Source organism: Nerophis lumbriciformis, linkage group LG01, assembly GCF_033978685.3.
Source record: "Nerophis lumbriciformis linkage group LG01, RoL_Nlum_v2.1, whole genome shotgun sequence".
NCBI lineage: Eukaryota > Metazoa > Chordata > Actinopteri > Syngnathiformes > Syngnathidae > Nerophis > Nerophis lumbriciformis.
In genome coordinates, this window is record NC_084548.2 from 52,803,752 (window position 1) to 52,823,043 (window position 19,292).

The 19,292-nt window shown below is 41.8% G+C and overlaps 1 protein-coding gene across 7 annotated transcripts in view; it reads right to left on the reverse strand.

Moving 5' to 3' along the window:
* znf385a (zinc finger protein 385A) overlaps positions 1-19,292 on the reverse strand; it is a 176,963-nt gene that overhangs the window by 81,269 nt on the left and 76,402 nt on the right. For 6 of the 7 annotated variants that reach the window (XM_061986460.2, XM_061986421.2, XM_061986413.2 and 3 more), the window contains one exon: positions 11,100-11,248. The exons of the other annotated variant lie outside the window; for it this stretch is intronic. In XM_061986460.2, the coding sequence (XP_061842444.1) occupies positions 11,100-11,248 (149 nt within the window). The remainder of the gene's footprint in view (positions 1-11,099; positions 11,249-19,292) is intronic. 7 annotated transcript variants of the gene reach the window in all.

Consider the following 19,292-nt stretch of genomic DNA (forward strand, 5'->3'; position numbering starts at 1 on the left):
GTATTTATTAGTAACAAAATGTGCAACAAGGAAGAAGACTAGAAAGGCTTTACGGTCACAATAAGCATAGGGATCCATCCATTCCTCCAGGACCTGTTCTTCGCCAGGACCAGGAGGCGTGTGGGTCGGATCACAGCTGACTCTTCTCACCCTGGACACAAATTATTCTCCCTTCTCCTCCTCAGGCAGGAGACTACGGTCCATCCAGACCCACACCTCCCGTCACCTGAACATGTTTTTCCCCTCGGCCATCAGACACATGAACAATAACAAGATCTGATAGCTCAGTTACAGGTCATTTGTATTACCTATTCTGTGTTATATGTGTTTTATATTGCAAGATTGTACCAAGAAAAATTCCTACTATGTGAACCCGTTCACAAACAATGGCGATAAAACTATTCGGATTCGGATTCGGATTGCTATGCAACATGGAGGTAGAAAAGCTCAATGACACAGCCCTGTCTTCTCAATCAGTAAGCTTGGTACCTAAACAAAAGCATAACACGCATTCTGATTGACAACATGAAACATCTGTGTCCTGATGATTACCAATCAGGGAGAGGTAGTCAAAAAAAAGAAGGCAAACAGGAAATAGAAAAAAAAATGTAAGTGCTTGACAGGAAATAAAACAAAGTACCAGAAACTAATAACAATGGCTATAAGAGAAGATGAAAACAATAATACAATATAGAAAACGTTTTTTTTTTTTTATTTAAAGAAAGGCATCGTATTTATAGGCATACGGTATAAAAAGGTAAAGTTCGATATAACTCCGTCCGATATAAATTGGACCCCTTTTTCTTTTTTCCGCCAGAGTCAACCCCATTGTTTTTCACCAAATTATCGAATACCGTTACTGTATCGACCCACTGGTGGATAGTGCACGCCCCATTCTGTGACGTGGGAGCACAATCCGCCATTCACGTCACGTCACGCCAAACATCATCGTTATCGACTTCAACCCTCACCGTTTGCCGGAAGTGGCGTTCAAATGTTTGTTCACTTTCAAGATGCCAACCGTGTTCGGCTTTGCTGGGCTCTGTTTTTCTTTCGCCGGTCCACATCAAGAAGAAAACAGACCATTTTGACCCATGTCTCCTTTCGGAAAAAAATTCATCCGCACAACTGAGACGAGACAGGTTTAGGACGTCCCAACACTTAAGCAAGAATGAAGCACAAGGCAGAGAAGAATTCAAACAATTTAAAGACAGAGCTTACCGTCAACTCACAAACTTAAAACTTTATAACTTTGGTAAGTCTGCAAACCCCTGTTGTTTTCACCACATAAATCAGCATCACTTAACTATGATATTTTGAAAAAAAAAACCATTAAAATAAGTTCTATATAACGCACTCTCAGGGATAACACAATCAGGATTTTATGGACCCCAAAAGCAGTGTAATATTGAACTTAGAGTGTAGTTATAATATGGTCCAACTCTACTAAAAGTTTGCCTGTATTAAAACACACGCTAAAGTTAAGTAAAGGTTAAAAGTTAAAATACCAATGATAGTCACACACACACTAAGTGCGGTGAAATTTGCCCTCTGCATTTAACCCATCCCCTTGTTCACCCCCTGGGAGGTGAGGGGAGCAGTGAGCAGCAGCGGTGGCCGCGCCCAGGAATCATTTTGGTGATTTAACCCCCAATTCCAACCCTTGATGCTGAGTGCCAAGCAGGGAGGTAATCGGTCCCATTTTTTTATAGTCTTTGGTATGACTCGGCCGGGGTTTGAACTCACAACCTACCGATCTCAGGGCGGACACTCTAACCACAAGGCCACTGAGTAGGTGGTCTCCGTGCTGATCTACAAGTAGGTGCGCAGAGGATTGCCTCTCTTAAATGAGCAAAATAGCGAGCACAATACATTTAGCGGGTGTAATCTCTTCATTAACATGCAGAACATATGCTGATTATCAGACTGCCAACAACACTGGGAGGAGGAAATATAATCATTTAGCTGTTTTACCGTCACTATTTAGCACATTTGGAAGGTACGTGCAAATTAGGACAGTTACACAAAAAACACCAAAAATGTATCGGTTCCTTTGTACCTCGCACTGCAGGAGTGCTTCTACTAGCCCAGAAAAGGTATTGGTGTGCTGCATGTTCCACGGTATGGTAAAACACCACAGATCAGAGCATGATGCCATGGATGTGCAGTCAACGAGTTTCTCCAGGGTGACAGCCGGTAGCACACACAAAATCCTTCTTGAAATAGAGCGGTCAGTCTGCCCCACATTTTGCACTTGTTATCTATCAATTGCCCGAGCAGTCCTATTAGATAACCCGCAACACGCCCACATTTTTGCATACGGTAATATAGCACTTGTTATTTAGTATCCTAGTAGATCAGGACCAATGTGTACAATATAACAAGAAACAATACATGTGCAAACCCTGACAAAAGTGCATAAATGTAAGGGTTTAAAATGCAAGACTATGAGGTAGAATTGACTTAATAAATGGGCATGTACAGTGTAAACTAGATGTTTCCATTGAAGGTAACAATACACAGTGCGGTGATATTGTCCAGTTTGTGTGTGTGAAATGTTAGGGCAGAGTTTATCGGGGCAGAGCGCATCTTGAACTTCGAGGTTGCTTCTTTGGTATTTAGTGTTTAATTAATCTATATTCAACATTCTCAGTTTTGGATCATTAGAATTTGAATGGTAATGTATTTCTATTTTTTTTTTTTTTTTTTTTTTTTTTACCAACAACTAACATTTGATTAATTGCATTACTCATATTATAATCAGTCGCCAGGACAGATGATGTAGCATGTTCCTATGTTACATTTCCAGTTCTCATCACTTTTTTTTCTCTTTGCCCTCTACGGGGGCCAACAGAAATAAACATAAACGACAAAAAAAACTATTTTAATTGTCTTGATGCTGGGTGTGCTGAAATCTCACTACTCTTTATAAAATGTATGTCAATTTTTCTGCTATGTTGGGATGGCCTGGTCAGAAATATCCAGACTTTTTAGTAAGCTAGAACAATGCACGTGCAGTCTATATCAGGCCCAACAAATAAAGCAGTCCCATCACTGTCCAAAGCCCCAATGGGAGAGACAGGCAAATGGAGGACAAATCACATTATCCAACCATTTAAGCAGTATATATAGGCGACTTAGGAGCGGCCATTCCACTGTTATAGAGGTAATAAGCATCAGTGTGGATTCTGGGTTTAATTAAGAATGTACAAACTCAGCGAGATCAATTATCGAGACTAATAGAACAACTCTCTGGCAGCTAAAAGTGCAAGGACATTCTTATTACTGTTATGGCAAATATAATAGCAAGTCTACATATTTGACATGTACAGAAAGACACCATGAGGTTTGAAACTAACCAGTGTTTTTGTTTCATTCATACAGTCACAAGCAACATACACAGTGTTCATTTTCCTGTTGAATTATTCTTCCACATCGGTGTTAACATTAGGCTGTAAACACACTCTCTGTCTCTGACTTGAAGTAAAACATTTTCTGGGACAGCTGCAGGCAAAGGATTCCTTCCTGTGAAAACTCCTTGCATGTTTTTTTTTTTTCCCAATGCATTTTTTAAGCAGCTATACAATTCGCCCCGTACATCCTGAGGCTTTGCATTGCACCCCAGGGAGCATCTTTTCAGCTCGAGTGAGCGTCACTCTTCTTTCCTTTTTGAGTATAACACATCAGAGTGTAGTCTAAATGTTTGCATTTCTTGCTGCAAGGTCAAAGTTTTTTCCTTGCCTTTCCTGCGGCCCCCTCTCCTGGACGCAGAACTGTAAAACACTAAACAGAATGATGGACCGGTACTTTTATTGTAAACGACAAAATGGAGTATAAATACAGATGAATGAGGGGATAAATGCCAAAAACAGCATTTGGACTGATGTTAGTTTGTCAATGACTGAAATTTCTTTGTCAAATAAATTGCCTGGCCAATAAAAGGCAGAGGAAATAGTTCCTTTTTATCATATATAGCAGCAGAAGTTGTGAAGATGAATTAATCCAATGTCAAAACAATTATTTTTGTAATTTTTTCCACAATTTGACGGACGCGCGCTGGTATTGACATCAAGAGAGAGAAAAAAATGCAATCATGGAAAATGACCTCATTACATACTGAAACCACAACTGGCCCGATGAGCAAGTCCAGATCACAACAGTACCCCCAGCAAGCTTCATCAGGTCATACTACAGTATATGGCCATCACTCTGGAATAGTGTAAATCCATTAGACCGGTCTTTGTCAACCACCGTGAGATACAGTCTGGTGTGCCATGGGAGATCATCTAAATTCACCTATTTGGATTAGAAATATTTTTTGCAAACCAGTAATTATAGTCTGCAAATGATGTGTTGTTGTTGAGTGTCGGTGCTGTCTAGAGCTCAGCAGAGTAACCGTGTAATACTCTTCCATATCAGTAGGTGGCAGCCGGTAGTTAATTGCTTTGCAGATGTCAGGAACACGTTGTGTGAGACGATGATGGTTTGTTGTCGTATCTAATGCTTAAACCAAAAATAAACAAAAGGTGAGTGCCCCTAAGGAAAGGCATTGAAGCAGAATGAAACAAAAACTGAACTGGCTACAAAGTAAACAAAAACAGAATGCTGGACGACAGCAAAGACTTACTGTGGAGCAAAGACGGCGTCCACAAAGTACATCCGAACATGACATGACAATCAACAATGTCCCCACAAAGAAGGATAAAAACAACTGAAATATTCTTGATTGCGAAAACAAAGTAGATGCGGGAAATATTGCTCAAAGGAAGACATGAAACTGCTACAGGAAAATACCCAAAAAAGAGAAAAAAGCCAGCAAAATAGGAGCGCAAGACAATAACTAAAACACTACACACAGGAAAACAGCAAACAACTCAAAATAAGTCACGACATGATGTGACTGGTCGTGACAGTACACCTACTTTGAGACAAGAGCTATATTGATGCATGCTTGGTTATGGTTTAAAGTCATATACAAAAATTGCGACAACAACTTTTTATTGTCAACCGAGTTTTGTTTTTTAATGATTTCTGCTGATGGCGTGCCTCTGGATTTTTTCAACGCAAAAAAATTGCCTTGGCTCAAAAAAGGTTGAAACCCCTGCATTAGACCACTGTTTGCATTGCTCCAAAATACTGGAGACCCATTGCCAAATTTCGAGTTAAGCTTATTTGTATTCAGTAGCTAACTTGTATTGTTCATAACTTTTATGGACAGAATTTCTAGGCGCAGTCAAGGCGTTGAGGGGATCTGGTTTGGTGGCTGCAGGATTAGGTCTCTGCTTTTTGCAGATGATGTGGTCCTGATGGCTTCATCTGGCCAGGATCTTCAGCTCTCGCTGGATCGGTTCGCAGCCGAGTGTGAAGCGACTGGGATGAGAATCAGCACCTCCAAGTCCGAGTCCATGGTTCTCGCCCGGAAAAGGGTGGAGTGCCATCTCCGGGTTGGGGAGGAGATCTTGCCCCAAGTGGAGGAGTTCAAGTACCTCGGAGTCTTGTTCACGAGTGAGGGAAGAGTGGATCGTGAGATCGACAGGCGGATCGGTGCGGCGTCTTCAGTAATGCGGACGCTGTATCGATCCGTTGTGGTGAAGAAGGAGCTGAGCCGGAAGGCAAAGCTCTCAATTTACCGGTCGATCTACGTTCCCATCCTCACCTATCGTCATGAGCTTTGGGTTATGACCGAAAGGACCAGATCACGGGTACAAGCGGCTGAAATGAGTTTCCTCCGCCGGGTGGCGGGGCTCTCCCTTAGAGATAGGGTGAGAAGCTCTGCCATCCGGGAGGAGCTCAAAGTAAAGCCGCTGCTCCTCCACATCGAGAGGAGCCAGATGAGGTGGTTCGGGCATCTGGTCAGGATGCCACCCGAACGCCTCCCTAGGGAGGTGTTTAGGGCACGTCCGACCGGTAGGAGGCCGCGGGGAAGACCCAGGACACGTTGGGAAGACTATGTCTCCCGGCTGGCCTGGGAACGCCTCGGGGTCCCACAGGAAGAGCTGGACGAAGTGGCTGGGGAGAGGGAAGTCTGGGCTTCCCTGCTTAGGCTGCTGCCCCCGCGACCCGACCTCGGATAAGCGGAAGAAGATGGATGGATGGATGGAACTTGTATTTATTTTTAATGTGCTGGAAATGACACAAAAAACATGACAAAATGTAAAAATATGTGGAAGAATACTTTACTTTGTTGATATTCTGTAATGTGTTTTTGTAGTTTGTCTATACCTTTGCTGCAAAACATTGTTTTTTAAACACAATGAAAATGGCATGAATATTTTTCATTGATGAACTTATACCACTCTCTTGTGTCATTTCCAAAGAATACCTATAACAAATTCAAATTGACTCAAAATATGGCTATTGGCTAGGCTAGAGTACCATTTTAGAACAGAATACAAAAGAATAGAATCCCATTATTGTCAGTGTCATCATGGTTAACAATGAAATTAATTTTGTAAGTGCCGTCCATCAGTGCAATACAAATAAAAATAATATATTGCAGTCATAAAAACAGTCACCATTTTACATAAAAAATATTGCATGATACCATATTGCATGGATTGTTATTTCAAGAGTTAGTATTTCACATGCAAGAACTGAAAAGTTCAGCTTCAGCTCCGGTTGATTTTGTTTTTCAAATGTTGATTTCCAATGTTGATCATTCCAAACTATTATCAATGATTGCTCAATGGCCACCTCTTAAGTTTACTGCACTAGTTTCTGCTGTCTACAATGATGCAATATACACCCCCGCTACCACCAAACCCCGCCCCCCAACCCCGCCCCCCCTCAACCGACGCACAGAGGGGGGTGGGGTTTGGTGGGGGGGGGGGGGTGTATATTGCAGCCCGGAAGAGTTAGGGCTGCATGGGATTCTGGGTATTTGTTCTGTTGTGTTTATGTTGTGTTACTGTGCGGATGTTCTCCCAAAATGTGTTTGTCATTCTTGTTTGGTGTGGATTCACAGTGTGGGGCATATTTCTAACAGTGTTAAAGTTATTTATACGGGCACCGTCAGTGTAACCTGTATCCCTGTTGGCCAAGTATGTGTTGCATTCAATTGTGTGTGCATACAGAAGTCGCACATATTATGTGACAGGGCCAGCACTCGTTGGACTGGCTGAAAAGTGGACGGGACGATTTTTGGGAGGGCCACTGAAATTTGAGAGTCTCCCAGGAGGGTTGGCAAGTATAAGAATTAGCGATGAATGCGGTGCTACCGCGGCACCGCCGCTGTATATAATCGGCGGGCCAGCTCTATTGTTAATTTGATATCGCTTCAAGGGCCAAGTGAAATTACACGGCGGGCCAAATTTGGCCCGCGGGCCAGAGTTTGACACCCATGGCTTAGTTAAATCAAAGTGGTGACTGATTTTTGGCCTGGTAGTGTTTATCGGGCTCATGCACACTTAACATCGCTCCCTACTGGGAACAAAGCTCAGTGGTTTACCATATTGATGAAAAATGTGTTGACATTCTCTAATGAAGTTTGGAGGAGCAACATTATGCTGAATTGATGATGTGCCGAATGCCTCTACAGTCTGGTCTGAATTAAAAATGTTTTCAAGGCCTGAGGGGAAAAGGAAAGTCCCTCCTGTCACAATAAATAACAAATCAAACAAACGGCGCTGCTTAGAGTACGCAGCTCTGGAGCTTCCTCTTCGTTTATCAGCTTTGATACATTCTTATTTCATGTACAATAGACACACGTCAATGTGTGGTGGCCACTCAGCAAATTAAAAAACAGGCACATAAGCCATTACAGCAACAGCACCGGCCATAAAAGTGTTATGTAAGCAATTATGCTAACACTTGCCTTACAATTTCCATGCATGTTAAGTTCCCACGGTGGATGTAATATTATGTGTACATTTGTTAACCAGCCAGCACTCATCCATCCAGCAATAACACCTCATACTCACTGAGGCAAACAAGGCACCCAAAGGCCCGTGGGTCCAAAGGGGCAGATGCTCTTCTCAGAACTCCCTCAGAAATAAACACAATTCTTTACCACACAATGATGACAACCTTTTTCTTGGACAACCAGAACACGTCGCCTGCACCCTGCACAGTCACACAAGAAATGGCAAAAGGCTATTCTTCCAAAACATGATAATGTTTATAATAGTGCAATTGCATTTATTCAAAATAAGATTCATCACAAGGTTGCTGTGGATTAATTTAGAATAATCACGAGTCAATATCATACTTCTAATATGTATTAATTGTGTTTCTATTACGGCTCACGCCCCTGCCGCCTCTCCTGCTGAGGCGCGGCCGCACACAATCAGCAATCTACACACCTGCCGCTGATGAGAGCTCTACGTCCTTCATAAACCAGCGGATCCTGCGTTCCAGTGCCAGAACGTAGCTACTTGTCTCATACAGTAAGCCCTACACGTCTCTAGCTCTCCTCGCCTATGTGCTTCCTTACTCTCTGTGTTTCCCTCCTGTCTTCTTGCTGCCTTCCGGGATCTCGACCTCTCGCCTGGACACGGACTCTGACGCCTCGCTCCTGCCCTAGACCTCTTGCTCGCCCACAGACCTCCGAACCTGCCTTGCTCCTTTTGGACTTCCGCACCTTCTTCAACACGCATCTTCCACAACTCCTGGTAACACTCAGCTAAACACAACACATAGTCACACCATACGTATTTGGATTACTTGCACACGTAATTCTATTATTTTAATAAACACGCCTAAGGCTAAGCGACGTCCCTCTCTCAGTGCCATCTCCTTCTCCACCGCACGTAACAGTTTCATTTTTAATGATCAAAGAGGCTTAAGAAAGAAGGGACTAGCTATACAAACACGTTTATAACACCATTAACAAACGACCTCTGTTTTTCTACACATTTATCCAGATTAATGCAGAGCTGTTACTCCTTTTGTGTTTTCTGTTACCCTGAAATGTTTTGCCGGAGAGGGCTCCGGGATTTTGTGCCCAACTGCTCTGCAGATGGGTTAATTGCATTCAACCAGATTAATTATGATGTGAGGTGATACATATTAATGTGTTCATTTTTACACCCCCAGTTATATATGTGAAATGAGGTCTAAGATTGTATTATGAACTCTGGAATTGTGGAAAAAAACTAAGGAGTGTCGTATTGGATTTAAAGGCCTACTGAAACCCACTACTACCGACCACGCAGTCTGATAGTTTATAAATCAATAATGAAATCTTAACATTGCAACACATGCCAATACGGCCGGGTTAGCTTACTAAAGTGCAATTCTAAATTTCGTGCAAAATATTCTGCTGAAGACGTCTCGGTATGATGACGCCTGCGCGTGACGTCACTGATTGTAGAGGACATTTTGGGACAGCATGGTGGCCAGCTATTAAGTCGTCTGTTTTCATCGCAAAATCCCACAGTATTCTGGACATCTGTGTTGGTGAATCTTTTGCAATTTGTTCAATGAATAATGGAGACAGCAAAGAAGAAAGCTGTAGGTGAGAAGCGGTGTATTGCGGCAGGTGTTGTGCCGTATAACGCACCCCCGCCGTAGAATGCACCCCTTGACTGTTGTGCCGGATAACACAGCCGGTGTTTCATTGTTTACATTCCCGGAAGATGACAGTCAAGCTTTACCATTGGCCTGTTGAGAACTGGGACAACAGAGACTCTTACCAGGAGGACTTTGAGTTGGATGCGCAGACGCGGTACCGTGAGTACGCATGCAGCTGCGGCTTCCAAACATTTGATCGCTTGCCCGTATGTACGTGCCGCTATGTGCGTAACTTTGGGGACTTTGGGGAAATATATGTGCTGTATGAACTTTGGGGAGGTGAACGTTACTTTGGGCTGTGGGATTGAGTGTGTTGTGCAGGTGTTTGAGTTGTATTGGCGGGTTATATGGACGAGAGGGGGGAGGGGTTTGTTATGCGGGATTAATTTGTGGCATATTAAATATAAGCCTGGTTGTGTTGTGGCTAATAGAGTATATATATGGCTTGTGTTTATTTACTGTTTTAGTCATTCCCAGCTGAATATCAGGTCCCACCCGCCTCTCACAGCATCTTCCCTATCTGAATCGCTCCCACTGCCCTCTAGTCCTTCCCTTTCACTTTCCTCATCCACAAATCTTTCATCCTCGCTCAAATTAATGGGGAAATTGTCGCTTTCTCGGTCCGAATCGCTCTCACAGCTGGTGGCCATGATTGTAAACAATGTGCGGATGTGAGGAGCTCCACAACCTGTGACGTCACGTGCATATCGTCTGCTACTTCCGCTACAGGCAAGGCTTTTTTTACCAGCGACCAAAAGTTGCAAACTTTATCGTCGATGTTCTCTACTAAATCCTTTCAGCAAAAATATGGCAATATCGCGAAATGATCGAGTATGACACATAGAATGGACCTGCTATCCCCGTTTAGATAAGAAAATTGCATTTCAGTAAGCCTTTAAGATTGCACAAGATTAAAAAGAAAACAAATGTTGCTGTAATTGCAAGAGTTTTGGACACAATCCTACTCGGTCCATACAGACAAAATCACCTGGTTATTTTTTTAATGGAAATTGTGTAAATTCCATTATAATCTCATTGATTTTTGAATAGGTTAAATTCTAAAAACTGTGATGCAGCATTCATGTCATGTAGCTTTCCAAAGTCAGTTTCAAACACTCCAACACAAATCTTGATTTAAAGTGACTTTTGGATTAAGGATGTTTCTCCTTACCAGGGGCCCTAAAAAGGCGGTTCATGATATATTATATTTTGCAGTAATCATGTGCATGATTGGAAATACACACACACACACACACACACACACACACACACACACACATGCACAAGTTCCAAACTGAATAAAAAAACATGATTCAAACACACTCTAAACCGCCTCAGGTCAAGCAAAGGGGTCAGACTTTTTTTTTTCATAAACCGTTCCACCCCTAGTATATAATATGCTGTATAATATTTCCATTGATTTCCTTTTTTTAAGACAACCTTTAACCCCACAGTGCCTGACAAGAAAAAAAAAATCCAACCCTTGGACAAATATGATTGAGCACTCCTGCTATTTACCATTCTTCATCATCAATTAGGCCTGGAGACAATGACTGGGTCTTGTTTTAATGAATGAAGTCAAACCTTACTGTGTTGAAGTTGTGGAAGAGGTTGAAGCTGTGCGGAGGAGGAGTCTCCATGGGAAACGGCAAGAAGGGCTTCATGTCCAAGTGAGGCTGGATCATCGTTGGGTTGCGCAAGAATGTTGGCACCGCTGGCCCGGCACGATTTATACCCCCTGCACACAGAAATGACACATATACTCAAAACGTGTTCTTGAATCATGCTTTCATAAAAAATGGAACCAATAAAGCGCTTGTAAAAGGTCATGTGGGACAAAGAACTCAAGGGACACTTATACAATTCCACACATAAACATCTAATTGACAAGTGAAGTTTTAATTGTCTTCTGTAGGCTTTCTCTAAAATCAGATATTAATGGATGTTTGCCTCATTTTTAGAGTTTTAAATAAACTTGCTGCCCCTCCCTTGATATATTTTATTGATTAAAAACAAATAGCAGTCAAGTAAACCCCCAAGACTGTGGTCCGGGTGGACTACGAGATATAATGACTGATGAACACCTTTGTTCGATAATGAAGGTTGCCTCAGCTCAAAGCCTGAGCCCCGACATTAATGAACTAGCATCCAAGAAAAGATGGCAGGTATCTGGCTTGGGCACATCAGATTAGATCAGTGTGTTGCAAACAGAGCAGTTTAAAGTCCTGAATGGTTGGTTTATTCATTGTTATTTTATTTTCCAATTTATTAGCCTGTGGAAAAAGTTAATGTTGATATTTACCTCAGAAGGTAAGGAAAAGAGGCATTAAATTTTTATTTAAATTGTATTTGATATGCCATTAATATTTTTGTATTATTATTATTATTATTTGAAACTCGATTTTGCATGTTATATAAAGTTAATTAAGCCTTGCTTGTTCAATGTTCAATGCAAAACGTGTTTGGGTCCCTATTAAAAGGTTAATTTGTTCAACCTTGGACCGCGGCTTTGTTCAGTTTTAAATTTTGGCCCACTCTGTATTTGAGTTTGACACCCCTGCTCTATGTGGATGAATATGCATTGTCGTAATTCAAATAAATAAATAAATACATAGATAAATAAAATGAAGAGCGGCGAAGAAAAATGTGCATCATGTCAGTATTAAATTCTTCTAAAAAGGCAAGCAAAGCTGACATGATGATACATAGCTCCTGTGCTGGACATTGCTCCTTATCCTTCCTTTAACCCAGTCAAGAATGACAGTGATGGGGCCCACACAGCAAAACTCCGCCTCAGCAAGCTCTTGGATTAAGCCTTTTAATATCTACTGAAGGATTTCGATAGCTTTCAAATCCCCACCCCCGCGATATTCAGCTTTTGCCGCTCTCCTTTTGGGGTCTGCTCTAAGCTAGATTATCTACCGTATCTCCGGTTCTTGCTCTCTTTGCTTGCTTGCCCCCCAGAAATGTACCTCTGCTGTACATGCCTCCGCATTTGTAAGCTGTAATTCGCAGGTTTGATGACACTGCTGCGGTTTCATCAGGTACAGAGGAAATAATATTGCTTCTATTGGATGGTGTTAACTGACACTCTCTGCAAAGTTTGGATTAGAGAGAGTGATTTTGTCAGACTGAGTGAAAGTGCTATTAAAACCGGATTGCCTTCTGCTCTGCAGCTGTTGGCCTTGAGGTGGTGAGGACTGCATCATTACCTCTACTTAAGCACCAAAAACATGAATACATTAAGAACATTTATACATAAGTCAACAACAACAAGCCTGCAACAAATTAGTTCAGCATCAAAGTTGTTTTTTCTCTCTAGCTCAGTGTTTTTCAACCACTGTGCCGTGGCACACTAGTGTGCCGTGAGATACAGTCTAGTGTGCCGTGGGAGATTATCTAATTTCACCTATTTGGGTTAAAAATATTTTTTGCAAACTAGTAATTATAGTCTGCAAATGATGTGCTGTTGTTGAGTGTCGGTGCTGTCTAGAGCTCGGCAGAGTAACCATGTTATACTTTTCCATATCAGTAGGTGGCAGCCAGCAGCTAATTGCTTTGTCGATGTCGGAAACAGCGGTAGGCAGCGTGCAGGTAAAAAGGTGTCTAATGCTTAAACCAAAAAAAAAAAAAAAGGTGAGTGCCCCAAAGAAAAGGCATTGAAGCTTAGAGAAGGCTATGCAGAACGAAACTAAAACTGAACTGGCTACAAAGTGAACAAAAACAAAATGCTGGATGACAGCAAAGACTTACTGTGGAGCAAAGACTTACTGTGGAGCAAAGACGGCGTCCACAATGTACATCCGAACATGACATGACAATCCACTATGTCCCCACAAAGAACAATAAAAACAACTGAAATATTCTTGATTGCTAAAACGAATTATATGCGGGAAATATCGCTCAAAGGAAGACATGAAACTGCTACAGGAAAATAGAATAGGAGCGCAGGACAAGAACTAAAACACTAAACAAAAAACTGAAACAGAAAACAGCAAAAAACTCAAAATAAGTGACAGGTAGTGACAGTATACCTACTATGAGAAAATAGCGATATTGATGCATGGTTGGTTATGGTTTAAAGTCAACATCTTTTTTCGTATCTTTTTTAATTTATTTTTTTAAATTTAATTTGTGTTGCATCCCTGTAATGTGCTTGATTAATATCAACATGCTATTAGCATGACGCTATAGCTAAATAACTCACCGTTCTTACTTTTAGCTGATACATGTCATCTTTGGCCAATGAATCAAATGAAATAAAACTGCCAGAGATGGGCCACCGCACGTTTTTTTACTACTTCAATTTGTATAATATCCGAGAGTTGGATAAAAGTTTTTTTGAGAGAGTAACTACAAACAAATACCACAGATTCGGTGGAAAGGCCCCTTGTAACATGCATGATTCAATTGGTTAGGGCAGGGGTCGGCAACCCAAAATGTTGAAAGAGCCATACAAATACAAAAAAGTAATTGGTCTGGAGCCGCAAAAAATGTAAATACTTAAGTGTTATAATGATGGCAACACATAATGTAAGTGTCTATATTAGCCTACTATCAAAATGACCATGTGTCGCAGGCTGACGCAAATCTTCGTTGACAGAAATGTTGAAATGTAATATTTATTCTACACATTTTTACAACATTGGAAAACATTAGTAATGACTGTCTTAGAACGGCCAAACGGCAGGCTGTCTTCTTCTAACGGATTTATTACAATCTTTGCAAGCTGGGTAACGTTTGCTGTGGTCTGGAACAACATGGTGCGCAAACAACCATCAGAAATGTAGCCAATATTACATACAGATAATGTGTCATGAAACCAATATAAACTAAATACACAGAGGACATAAGTAAAGGAAATTAAATGATCTCAAATATACCTACAAACGAGGCATAATGATGCGATATGTACATACAGCTAGCCTAAAGAGCATGTTAGCATGGATTAGCTTGCAGTCATCCATCTATCCATTTTCTACCGCTTATTCCCTTTGGGGTCGTGGAAGGCGCTGGAGCCTATCTCAGCTACAATCGGGCGGAAGGCGGGGTACACCCTGGACAAGTCGCCACCTCATCGCAGGGCCAACACAGATAGACAGACCACATTCACACTCACATTCACACACTAGGGCCAATTTAGTGTTGCCAATCAACCTATACCCAGGTGCATGTCTTTGGAGGTGGGAGGATGCCGCAGTACCCGGAGGGAACCCACGCAGTCACGGAGAGGACATGCAAACTCCACACGGAAAGATCCCGAGCCCGGGATTGAACTAAGGACTACTGAAGACCTTCGTATTGTGAGGCAAATGCACTAACCCCTCTTTCACCGTGCTGCCCGCTTGCAGTCATGCAGTGACCAAATATTCCTGAGTAGCACTCCATAGCAAGTCAATAACATCAACAAAGCTCACTTGTGTGCATTCACGCACAGCATTAAACGTTTGGTGGACAAAATGAGACAAAGAAGGAGTGGCATGAAACACATCTTTCTGTGGCAGCGTCGGGAAATGTTATACATTGTTATACACAGTCCACCCAACGTTGAGTTCAAGGGCCGCTGAAATTAGTAGGACAAAACGGCGCTCGCCAAATACTCTCATCAGTGAAGCAGAAAAATATTAAACAGTGGGCTTTCTAACAATTAGGAAGGTTTGTGTCGTATTTGTCCTCCGACAGCAACCCTATTAAAACAAAAACAAAAATTCACCCCATTTTTTTTCCATTTCCATACATTTTTTAAATAGCTCAATGGAGCCACCAGGGCGCCGCTAAAGAGCCGAATGTGGCTCTAGAGGCGCGGGTTGCTGACCCCCGGGTTTGGGACAAATTATAATTGTATGCAGTAATTGAAGCTAAATTTACATGAGAAGCATCCATAAGGGCTTGTGATAGAGCATCTGTAGGAGGTCGACCAGAGGTATTGGTGCAGTATAGACTGAGTGCAGGAAAGCAGCGAGAGAGAGGAGGAGAAGAGGCAGAAGAGAGAGAGCAAAATAAAGATCAAAGGCAAAAGCGAATTATTTTTCCATAATTTGCCAGCCTGCGTGGCCCTGATAAATCTATATTTGGCCACATGCCTTTGCTTGGGAAATATGCACACACACACACACACACACACACACACACACACACACACACACACACACACATATATACTGTAAATACAGACCAACTTTAAATGAATAAACATGTGCTCAAAACTTCTCTGAAAATCCAGGTTATTCTAATACAAAGTAAGCAAAATTGCATAACACGATAAAGATTATGTCGAGTAAGTTAGAGAGAGAAGCTTATGCAAACGGTTGTTTTTTTCCCCCCCCCGGCGCTTGCATATGCAGCCTGACTGAGAATATAGGCTGAGGCGTCTCTTCATATCTGTGCAGGTTGTGCTGCACAGCCTGCTTCCCCCACAGGGTGCTGCTGAGTGCATTCAGAGGCGAACAATGGGTGCAGGCTGGCTGGCACAAGAGAAAGTGGGCAGACACAGATGTGCGAGAGTTGTTGGCAGCAGCCTTGGCGAGAAGGAGGTGGTTGCATTTCAGGCTGCCAGCTTGCCTTTATGCAAGGCTGTGAAGCAGGCACCTGTCCTCCACATGGTGGAGGGAATGGTGGGAGGGTCTAGATCCGCATGGGATGCTCATCCACCACTGCCAACGTTTGATGTAGCGTATCAATGACAGACAGGCTGATAGGAATCACCACATTTGATCACATATCACATTAATTAATACAATACTGTATTGGCCTTACTCAAAATGATGTGCCGAGGAGCAGCTTTGGTAAATAACTTGGCGGGGGAAGGAGACGACACAACGACAGGAATCGGTTCAGTAGGTTTATTGAATCTGATGAATAGGTGGGATGTGTATGCTACTTTAAGTGACAGGTGTAAGACGATGTGTAGAATTAACCATGTAAATGTTACCAGAGGCTGTTGTATGTGCGTGTTGGATGAACCCTTCGTCAGACCAAAGGGGTAAGGCGAGAAGGCAGTCCGTGGGCAGACAAGCGGTCGGGGGCTGGAGAGAAGCAACGAAGTCAGTGTCCAAGCAGGGGTCGAGGATTGAGGGAGGCAGTCCAGAATCCAGAGGGAAGTCGAGGCACACAGCTTGATCACGGGAAACAGGGGAAGCACTACTGGAACACAAAGGATATAAGACACGGGAACAGGGAAGGCACAGAGAGAGAGCAAGTATGTGGAAGGGAAGCCAGAGACGGGATGCTTACTACGAGAGTAAACTACGTTCCGGCACTGGATCTTCGGGCCCGCTGGTCTTTTTGCTGTCTGTCTTCATTAGTCACAGACGCGGTGATTAGTGATTGCCTGCAACTTTGCCAGCGAGCGGGGGCGTGTCCTGCCACGTTTCTGGCGGAGGTGCCGGCCGAGCTTGCAGCAGAAGACATGAGGGATTGCGCATGCGCCGTGGCATAACTGTGAAGTTATGTCGATAAGTTGTTTAATCAATGATGCAAAATGAAATATTTAGAAAAATAGTCAAATGAAATGAAGCACATCGTAACTTTTGCATAAATTGGTTTTCATATGCAGAAACTCACACGTGTTATTGTTGTTCATTAAGTTTAGACTGGACATGGATTGACTTATAACAAATACAGCAGATCACAATTCAGCATTTGGAACTCCACAACTTCAAGCAAATGTTTGGTCAGAAAATGTATTTAATAATCAAAAAATATATTTATATATTCTTGTTTTGTCTCCAAAAACAAGAATCCATTCCAAAAATGGAATGGATTAAGCAAAGCAATCAAACAATGTACTAATATGATCCACTTCAAGAAACTCTTCAAACTTAAAGTCTTTACAAAGTACAAAGAAGAAGAACCATGACAAACATTCTCAATTTATTTCATCCATCCATTCATTCATTCTCAAAATAATCTTACTTATCTCATCATATGAAATATGACTTACTTCACCAATTATTATTATTAAATTATTATTATTATTTCTTTATTTATTTTTATTGTGATTACTTATGGAGTATATTGTGAATAAATTGTGAACAGGAAGTGAACAAAAAGTTTTAGCAACTGTTATGTAAAAGAAAAGGGGTAGGATTAAATAAGCTCTGCTTCTTCCTACTCCTTTTCGAACATGTTGAAAAGAGAAACTGGAAATCGTGATGTATCATGTTGTATGCTTGCACGTTCGAAATAAACTCAAACTCAAACTCAAAATATGTTTTTTCCCAAAGAAAACACATCACATTCATATTTATTAAGTACTGTATTAGTATGTCTTCTCAGTTGCTTTGTAAATTTATATCCTAAATCAGGGGTGTCTAGACTTTTCCAGCGAGGGCCGCAATCCAAAATATTTAAGGATGCGAGGGCCATTTCGACACATGTAATATGTGCATGATGCAATAAACCTGGAGTGTGCATTTAGCTTGTTAGCGTGTTAGCTTCCTTCACTAGTAAACTGGCAATTGAGGCGATTGGAATGTGGAGATGACTCTAATCTAGTAATTACAACAGTCACTTTTATTGCAAATGTTGATCTGAAATTAAAGAAGAATGTCGACGTCCAGCTATCAGATTTTTACTTTTTGCAGATGGTCAGAAAAACAGAGTACAAACAAATATGTTTGAAATATGTTTTGAAACAAACATATACACACTATATTGCCAAAAGTATTTGGCCACCCATCCAAATGATGAGAATCAGGTGTCCTAATCACTTGGCACGGCCACAAGTGTATAAAATCAAACATTTAGGCATGGAGACTGTGTCTACAAACATGTGTGAGATGCCACCTGTGCAACAAATCCAGTCGTGAAATTTCCTCGCTCCTAAATATTCCAAAGTCAACTATCGGCTTTATTATAAGAAAAGTGAAGAGTTCGGGAACAACAGCAAGTCAGCCACAAAGTGGTAGGAGGATGAAATTCGGTGGAGGAGGAATTATGGTGTGGGGTTGATTTTCAGAAGTTGGGCTTGGCCCCTTAGGTCCGGTGAAAGGAACTTTGAATGCTCCAGGATACCAAAACATTTTGGACAATTCCATGCTTCCAACCTTGTGGGAACAGTTTGGAGCGGGCCCCTTCCTCTTCCAACATGACTGTGCACCAGTGCACAAAGCAAGGTACATAAAGACATGGATGACAGAGTCTGGTGTGGATGAACTTGACTGGCCTGCACAGAGTCCTGACCTGAACCCGATAGAATACCTTTAGGATGAATTAGAATGGAGACTGAGAGCCAGGCCTTCTCGACCAATATCAGTGTGTGACCTCACCAATGCGCTTTTGGACGAATTATGGAAAATTCCAATAAAAACACTCTGCAACCTTGTGGACAGCCTTCCCAGAAGAGTTGAAGCTGTAATAGCTGCATAAGGCATCATACTGAACCCTATGGGTTAGGAATGGGATGACACTTCAAGTTCATATGTGAGTCAGTCAAGGCAGGTGGCCAAATACTTTTGCAATATAGTTTATGTGAATTGGTGTCTCGATACAACTTTTACAGATATTTATAAGTCGCCTGACCTTGTGAAAGGACTGTCTTTCCCTGATAAACCCAGTTTGGTCTGTAGAAATAATAGAGGACACAACGGTTTCCAGTCAAGCTGAAATAATCTTAGCTAAGAGTTTTAAATGGGCACAACCCTCTATTTATACATTACTTAAAAGAAAATAGGTTTTGTCTAAAAAAATTATCCCCAAACATTTAATAAAGTCAAATACAAATAAAACAAGATACGTCTCTTTTCAAAAGTAAATATGTTCAGCAGATATATGCAGCTACA